The 9541-nt window shown below is 42.1% G+C and overlaps 1 protein-coding gene across 1 annotated transcript in view; it reads right to left on the bottom strand.

Moving 5' to 3' along the window:
• Window positions 1–9541, bottom strand: part of AGBL1 (AGBL carboxypeptidase 1) — a 289195-nt gene that overhangs the window by 178568 nt on the left and 101086 nt on the right. Inside the window, exon 18 of the mRNA XM_085308741.1 lies at window positions 1479–1659. Coding sequence (XP_085164867.1) covers window positions 1479–1659 — 181 coding nt within the window. The remainder of the gene's footprint in view (window positions 1–1478; window positions 1660–9541) is intronic.

Raw genomic sequence — 9541 nt, 5'->3', positions numbered from 1 at the left:
AAAAAAAATAAAAAAAAAAAAAAAAAAAAAAAAAAAAAAAAAAAAAAGGTCAAGCATTCCCTCTAGTCCTCCATCTGCTGGAAACTTTAATTAAGCACTGCAAAGAGGGGAAAAGGGAAAAGAACAGGAGCATGAGCCACAACCCTTTTTTGCTTCCACTATCTGGGAGGCTCTGGGAAGCCAGCAGAGGCTTAGAATACTCTGCTGCAGCATCCAGCTACACAGCAGCTCTCCCAAACCACAGATCACTCATGTCCTGGGGAGTGCAGCAGCACAAAGGCTGTTATTGCTCATAGTCATAGACTAGAGACTACTGGAACAACCCCTCACCCAAGCTGAAATTAGTTTAGAAGAACCAAGTAAGATCAACTCAGTTTTTGCTTAGGGTTGTCCTTCTGTTTCTGCTGCACTCAATTTGTACAGCCTGACCTAAAAGCAGACAGGTGAATATAGCCTAAGGAAAGTTATTCCTCTAGACTTAGCTATGAATTTCAGTGCTTGTCTAAACTGATCTTCCAGCTTTGGGATTAGTTCATTGCAACAAGCAGGGGAATACAGCTGTTACCAAATCCTGAAAGTCCTTATTACCTGGTCAAAAGCTCTTGAGCTGCCAGTTGGACATGCTCATAAGGTCTAGCCCCTGCACCAGAGACAGGGCTGACAGTTGTTAAGTTACACTCACTCCATAAACACCCAATGAAGTGAGTAAATTCCACTGCTCTTAGAGACACTGGAGATTTTTCCCAGAAAAGTGCAAGGCTATCTCATCTTAGTGCATCTGTCAAGCCTTCAAAAGGAATTTCTCTTTCACTACTGGTTTAATAATATTTATGTCTACATACTAGAAGCATATTCACACTTTTTCCACTCTTGAGTAGAGAGAGTGGGGGCATGTTAGTGTGGATAAGCAGCTCTAAAGAGAGAATCAGTATTTTTATAAGCTCRGGACTCAGTATCTTTTAGGAAATGTGTGGGAGGGAAGAATGAAAAGGAGGTGGGAAAAGGAGGGAGCTTCACTAGATGGAAGTATTTCCATGAAARTGTCAAGATATAATAGATCCTTATTCATCTTCTCCCCTCAGGCTACACAAAATATTTAATTAAAGTCAGTTATTCCCAAGCATATCTGCCTTTCAGGTGAAGTCTACCACACCAACACAGCAGAATAAATAGATTTCCAGGTGGCAAGCCAGACCCAGTTTGTCTAATACCACTAATGCTCCAACCTAGCACCTGAGGGATGTTACTGTCACACACAGTGCAAAACCAAAGATACCTGAGACGCGCAAGAAGCGTTGGGCTCCATCTTGGATTTATCTTCTTCACAGATTGACAATGGAATCACTGAAACAAGTCTAAGCAAACAGGATTCTCCTGACCCAAAACATTACAGACAAGACCTGCTAGACACACAGGGATAAAGCCTGAGGAACAAACCTAGCAAAACCCCAGAATAAGTAGAGATCACTACAACTCACTTGCCATTGATGACTCCATCCGGATTGAGCATGGGGACAATTTTGAAAATGAAACATTTCCTCAGGAGATCAGCAATGGGATCACTGCTTACAAGGAACTCCAGGGTCCCCTTCATTACCCAGCTGGCATTACTTTCACCAGGGTGAACACGGGCCATTAGAAACACATAAGGACGGTTGTCTGTAAAATAAAAGCAAAAACTAGATAGAACTTCTCTTTGAATTTTATCTCTCTAAGTGGTATTTTTGCTTTTTAATTGTAACAGCAACCCAACAGAGAAAATGTACCTTTAGGAAATGTGTGGACTATCTAGGGGTATAATTTGCCAGTTGACCCCAAACTCAACCCCAGGAATTAGCATGTGCTAGTTTCATCCTCACCCCTTTGCTTTTTTGTTTCCATGTTGTCTCGCACATACTTACATGAACCATTAGAGGGCATTTTGCATGTATAAATTACTGTCCCACAAAATGGCACTACCCTATTTTCAGCCAGTTCTTGAAAGTTTGACCCTATCACACCATACACAGGTTTAAAGGGCAGCTAGAAATKATTTCATTTTCTAAAGCCCTATTTTACTTTCATTTTTCTCCATTAAAGATTAAGAACTCTTCAAATATTGAGACAGGTATGTCCAGATTTACAAGGGTTCCAAGGCATGCAAATTGCGTTGTAGGGTTAGGATCATGGATCATAACTAATGAAGTTGCTTTGATAAAACTGAACAAGGAAAAGACAAAAGATGTTTTGTGATAAGCTACAGAGAGTCTCAAATGGTAGCAATTACAACCTGCATAGCTAACCCTTGGTGGAAAGAGTTTGCAATTACAAACAGCCAGGACTCAAATCTGTGAGGCTGATTCTCAGAAACTGCAACTAGAACAGTTAAGCTGTTTTATGTTTGGGAGAGGAGACATAGGATAAAGGTATGGGGAGGGGGGGGGGGAGGAAAAGAAACCCTTACAAAACCGTTCATTGATAAGATCTGAAGAACCCATGTTTTGAAGCAGACTTGCAATTTAGCAGAAGTCCTGTTTTCAGACGTGTTTGCTGTTCCTGTGAAAAAGCACCCACATTCAGCCTAGCTATAAGTCTCCCCCCCCAAAAAAAAAATCAGTACAAATATGCTCCAAAAAAAAACAAATTTGACAGCAGATTCTCTGAAGCTCCCATCTGTGCCGAGTAGAATCCACAGATGGGCCAAGGAGGATTTGGAAACAGGAGAAGGCAGAGGGAGACACCTGRCAGGCACAGGAAATAAAAGCAAAGGACAAAGCAAGGATTTATTTTAAAGTTATACTTTTGTGAGTGTCACAAGTTCACCTGACAACTTTGCTTTTGTGCAAACCATTATTTTTCAGGGCCTTGCGCTGATGCCAGAATGTTTTTCTGCAGTTCCATCAAACAACTCCAGAACTTGGACTCTGCTCCCCTGCATAAATTGAGGGGATCCCASAGACAGACCTTTGGAGTAGTAACAAGACAGAAAACACAACCCTTCCCAAAGCATCAGCTAAGCACCACCCTGTGAACAATAATATTGTAAACAAATGCTGAATTCGCAATTTGTACTCCTTTGCCCTTAGCTCCCAAAGCTGTCCTTCAGTTTCCAAGTGCTTTACAAAACATTAATCAGTTAATGTGAAATAGGGAGGAAAAACACCTATGCTGAAAAACACAGACGTATTAGAGMGCTGTATGGTGATTTGTCTGACAAAGCAAAGGCTGTTTCAGAATACAGTAAGTGAAACATCTCATTTCTCAGTCAGAAAGGGAACTAATTATTCATTCAATTATGTCTGTTGGGATGCAGACTCAGACTTGGAAACAACTGTCCCCACACCTCCCTACCTTACCCATTCCTCTTAAGCAGTTGGTGGGCCCTAAAAACACTGAACAATCCCAGCTCAAAAGGCTCATAAAGAGTAATCACATATTGTGTGCCCAGTGAAGCAACTAGAACTCAATTTCTCATTAGCCATATACTAGGTTTGATATCATTCTTACACTTTACCTTGCTGTGAGGTTACACAAACACACGCACTGATCAAAATATACTATACATCTTAATCCTTTTAGCCCCTGCAGAACTACTAGCTGTTCTGAATTTTTTCCTCCAAAATTTGGGTACAAAATTTCTATTGTTCCATCTAGATGTTGTGCATTAGTCTACCTTAAGTAGTGGTTTAAAACAACAGCAAGCAAAAAAAAAAAAAACAGCTTTTGCAAAGACATCAGCTGTGTTTTGCCATTTCCAAACATTTTCTTCTTTCTCCCATCACCATGATTTAGTGCTGTTTTGCAGACTCATTGCTGAGCTAAACTTATGGGACTCTGCTGTTGTAGCTGAGAATGAGGCTCCTGAGGACTCCTAATGGACAACAGYTGTAAATAGCACAAAGCAAAATAAAACACGTTCTCTTTTGCAATTGATGACTACAGCTTTAACAACTCTTATCTCTTATTTATGTGAGGAGAAAGCATAGCATGTTAACTGAGAGGATCTTTCCTCAGTCAAAACAAGAAAAACAAACCCTAAAGCAGGGGCTTCCTCATCTTAAAAACCCTGAAGAGTTTGCCATAATTCTACTAATTGCAAGGTACAATAGGACGAGCAGAAAACCATGTTCTGCTCCTCCTAAGGCTTATACTAAGTCACATCTGTCTGTCTTAAGATTCAGTGTCAGGAAAGCTTCTGGAGTGTCCAGACCTAGAAAAGGGTGGAGGGAAAGAGACTAAGCAGACATTGATCTGTCACTGTTCTGCATGTGCAATGAAGAATAGATTCATACAGAGCCTGTAGGTCTAACCAGGGCAGTCTCCGTATTCCAGTTAGTTTCCTTTAAAGGCTCCCCAGCCTGGAACAGCAAATTCCCAATAAGTATATCCACAGCTCATCAGAGGAGAGTCATAACAAGAGGTACATATCAGCAGGCAAACCACAGATCTTGTTAAGTGCCTGTTCTCTTCACAGAAGCCACCCTAGTCAAATCCCACATCAAACTGCCATGCTCCCCCACACTGCACTCAACATGAAGCCTAATGAAGCAACAAATAGAGCAAAGAGCTGATGACACAGCCATAAAACATCCCTTGAACTACCTGAGAAACAAAGATTTAACTCCATGGCATGCAGGAGTCRCTCAATCCTGTACTTTAAAGCATATCCAGTTACTCAGCTACTGATAAGCCTTGAAATTATTGTGATAACCAATAAACATTATGTCTCATGAAAGTGCAGATGGTGCAGTCGGCCAGTCAAACTCAATACACCAATTGGCAGGTACCCATCAAGGGTCCTGCACCGCTGAGCTACCTTATTTCATTCCTCCTCCCTCCTTCCAATACCCCCATGACCACAGACCTGACCAGAATGGTGGTTTTCCCTGTAGTGGGATCCTCACACAGCAAGGCCAACAAGCAACTCACAGCAGCCTCTTCTCTGTAACTATTTCAGTCCCAGGCTCCCTAGGACTATTCACTGTCCTGCACTGCTGTGCCCCACAGCCAGCCACAAGTACACACTCATCTATACCCTTCAAGGCCCAGAATCGAGCTCAAGTCTTAAAAATCTTCAGGCCAATGCTTAGGCTGACTCCTTCCTGAGTTCTGGGGTTGCTGCTAGAAAGCTCTGGTTAGCAATTTATCTCTGCAAAGCCCATGYGACACATAACCTTCTCTGGGTATGTAAGTAATAAAAAGAGAAAGCACAGGAACCTCTTCATGCTACATAAAGCCCCATCCAACAGATCACATCTTGTTACACTGYAGTACATTTTGACATGCCCAAAATATAACATGGCATCAAGGTGAGAGATTAAAGCATCACTGAATCCACTTGCAAACCTTCAAGCAAAATCCCCTTGAGTAATAATTCTACTAACATATCACCTACTTCTCATCTTCACTTCTTTTCATTTTGACTGCAGATATTTGCATGAAAATAGGATCTTTGTTCTCTCAGTACTACTAAATCGCTGCTTAGTCTCCTGCCTGTTATAAGGATCCTCCTCTGATCACGTCATCAGCACTCACAAAGAGTGATTTTCATGACGCTAATTGTGACACTGGTTGGCAAGTGAATAGCCCGAGAAAAGAACAAAACCCTACTAACACAGCAGTGTCCCTCAAGAGGGGCACAGAAAGAAGATGAAGTGCAGTTCCACACCCCCTGACCCAGGCTGAGGTTCTAAAGTATTTCAGGTCGAGATTTGGGCCATGCCATTTGTAAAAGGACAAGATATTGAACAGCACAGTGCTAGGATTTTTATAAGGAGCCAAAGAAAGTTATATACACAGCATACAAGAAATTCAACCTAGATTCAAGCTCTTGATTGGAATTTTTCTGGCTGTGCTTCTGCATACCACTCTCCCCTTTACTCCCAAACCCAGGGCTGTCCAAACATAGATTTTTTTCCTCATGCCTAAATACAACATGACTTTATCGTAGAGTGTTGCACAAATCAAAGGGTCAGGTTTAGCCCAGGATGCAGAAAAGAGAAACCAAGCAAACTGATCCCCCCCACACACAACCTAATTAAYTGTGACCTCCACAAGTATTCTCTGCAAGTCAAATGATGAGTAGACAGGAGCACCACAGAAAAGCTCTTCCATGCATGTCAGGACTATATCCTGCCCTGGATACATCTGATATGCCCCAGGCTGCACAGTTACACAAAGCCAGAGAGAAGACAGGATATGGTGTGATGTGCAATGAATATATTAAAGTATGTTTGTGAAACCATCAAATACTGAAATCACAGAAAACATTAGGCTGATTTGAGGCAACATCTGTGCCAGTCCCTTTATTCCCCTCCTAAAACTCTTCCTCTAGTTGTCAGTATTTCAGCTGCCTTAAGGACACAATTTTTCCCTCCCTCTTCTCACCCCTCTGCCTTCTCCTTGCTGACCCTGCTTTTGGCTAAACGCTCCAGAAGCGGACGCATCTCAAGACAGAGGCAAAATACGTACCCTGGCAGGACCAGCTGCTGCTTTCCAGAATTATCAATGAGCTATTCCTCCTTTGAACACATCTATGCTATATGCATTTTTACCATTACCTGCGGCAAAAAAGAGGAACATTACAAACTGCCTGAGCCACRAGCTGCCTCTTCTGTACCTTCATAGCTTGGCGGGGGTGTTTCAAGCTCGAGGTTGCTTGGCAACCTCCTTTTGTGCATGTATTGTATGAATTCGYTCACCTTTGAATCAAGGGATGTTCAGAGATGATTGGGGAGCCACATACAGGCACAGACTGACCAGCATTGGTGCAGCTTGACATCCTACCTCTGCTGCTCATTAACTTCAGAAAATTGGTAAGCAAGTTTTAAAAACCATTTTGAGGTAGATTCCAAARTCTCAAACTCTAAAGGCAAAAGGAACCATGATTGTTATTTAGTCCGACACAATTCATGACTGAAGCCATAGAAAACGCATGAACCAATTCCCATTCAAATGAAAGCTTACCCCTTGAGGGGACTGAGGAACCAACCAAATCTTATTTTTGGAATGTGCACAATGGAGAACAGACTATAATCCTTTGGGAATTGTTTCAGTTTATAACAAATACCCCCCCCTCCACAGTGCGTGCATCTGAATTTTGTCTAACAAACTTCCAACCACTGGATTTTGATCTTTCTTTGGATATGCCAATTCAGTATTCACTGTTCCTACTCTCACTTGGCCTGTCCTCTGAACTGCCCAGATACTATCCAGCTTTAGAACAGAAGACAAGCAGCCACTATAGTGCAATCAAGCTAAAAAAGAAGCTACACAGTAAGCTATCTTGCAGTCACTGTAGATTAAAAGCATTCCTATCTATGATTACATGCTGGAAGTTCAGTGTAGTCAGGTATCAGCATCCAGAGACAAACTATTGAGACAGATCCCAAAGGCATAAAATCAAGTTGGAGAAGAGCTAGTTTGGGAGAGGTACTGCCAAGAAGGAACAGAGAATCACAGTTAATGATGCAAAGCAGTTTCAAAAATGGCAACTCTCCTCYCACGACACGCTAACATTGTTATTTACACAGCTCAACCCTATGGACAACAAGCTGGAGTACTGTGGCCAGTGCTGGCCACCAGTTTTATAGATGAAAACTGCAGAGGAAACCATTAGGAATGACAAAAGGTCCAGAACATATAACAGTAAGGAAGAGTTGGAGAAAATGAGTTTGAATCTAGGGGNNNNTAAAAATTGCAAGAGGACGCAATAAAAAAAAGATAGCAATCAGTTCTCACTGTCCAGTGGCAGCAAGTTTGCATGAAAAGACATGTAAGTTATTGTCTATGAGCTAAGTCAGCCTGCAGTGACGTGGTTACCATCACCAGTACGCCCACATACTCAAACTCCCTTCTTTAGGTCCTTGTTTATGAAGTCCTATATCAAGCCATTCCACTGCAGTGCCCTGAACAGTGTCAGTGCTAGGCCTATAGCCACTTAAGTCATTCTAGCTACCTTTAGAAATCTGGTCCCCAATATCCCCCCCTCTCTCCCCCCACTCCTCTGAAGTTACCTGCCAATTGATGTACATCTGAAATCTGTTTTGAGACCTACTGGAATCACTATTCCAGTCCAGAGAGCACCTCAGTCATCTCCTTTAAGCAGATACCTTGTATCCAGGAGTCCAAAGTGGCTAACATTAGTGGCTGACATTTAACATACTATTAGGATCAGTGCTCCTCTAAAATATTTCATCAATACATTTTTGCATCATCCGCAAAATTGTATGTTCTTCCCACATACAGATCAGCAATATTTATAGAAAAATTTTGTCCTGTCTGCTTTGTTACTGATGGTCCTGCCACTTCCATTTAAGAATTGAGTAACACGGTTGTYGAAATTCCTTTCATTAGTAACAGTCTTCAGAAGCCCCTGTGTTATCCTTAACTTTGTTGGTTCTCAGTTCCTCCTTTTCACACCCTTCAGTGTTGCTTCTCACTGACTTCATAGGGCACAAAGYTCAGCTCCGAGAATCCTTTTAAGAAGTTATCTAGCTAGCTAATGTAGGCATTATCTGGATTATCTATCAGAGGCAAGCAAGCATCTATCATCCTCTGCTTCCATAATGCTTGTTAGCTCTAGTTTTTTCTATGGCAGCAGGCAATTTCAGATACGTAACTGTTCTGTGCTGCAACATCTTGACCATCAATCTGTGCGCTTTGCAACAAGCATAAGAAAAACAGGTCGCCTTGCAGAGACACAACGTCTCTGCGACATGGCAAGTAGAGAGCTATTTGCAAGTTAGTTACCTTTTTGACTTTCACCTACTACATTCTCCTATAAGGATAATAATRCTGGGCTGAGAGGAGAACCAGTCGGTTGACACTCAGAAGAGCAGAAGACACTGGAAAAGGTATCCACACTAAACATTGCTTTCGTTCAGTGCGAAAAGAGTGAGAGCATTCCCCTAAGGTGTCCCATGCCTTTAAAAAAAAAAAAAGAAAAAAAAAAGGCAGACCCAAGGTGGCCTGCACATCTCTGCTGCACTTAACTGCTGTACAAGCAAAGTATAGAGATCCATAGGAGCCAGCAAATCCACAAGCAGATTTCCAAGAGAAGGATTTCATCTGAAATGAARTCAGGCAGAAGGAGCAGACTGAAAAAGCTTCCCTTGTCATAAAAATATCTCCCTGGGTAATCCAGTGACGGAAAAAGGAAACCCTGATAATTTATGTGACAGTTTAATGGGATTTTGATGACACATGATACTTTACAGAGAAGTTGCCAGAGCAGGACAGACATGACTTTAACAARGTTCCAGCTCCAAAATGGAAGTATTTTAATCTTTCTTTTACATTTTGTCCTACACATACAATATTCACCCACAGCCCATCTATCTCATTTCCAGGGTACATTTCAGTACYGCAAGAGTAACAGCTCTGCACTTTCTCATGACACTCACAGCCAGATAGGCCTCCAAGTATCTGGTCCCTAAAGGGATCCGGCTGATCTGCACCAACAGGGTAGAGTGTCACTGAGCTGTGAGATCTGAACCCCAAGCTGCCCTCGGGCCATACCCCCAGCTCTGCAGACATCACTAACAGCTTCTCTGCAGAAACC

This window comes from Rhea americana, unplaced genomic scaffold (assembly GCF_003343005.1).
Source record: "Rhea americana isolate MKP2758 unplaced genomic scaffold, rheAme1 scaffold_28, whole genome shotgun sequence".
Lineage (NCBI taxonomy): Eukaryota > Metazoa > Chordata > Aves > Rheiformes > Rheidae > Rhea > Rhea americana.
Note: the sequence above shows the minus strand (reverse complement) of the source record. Positions and strands in the feature narration are given on the sequence as shown.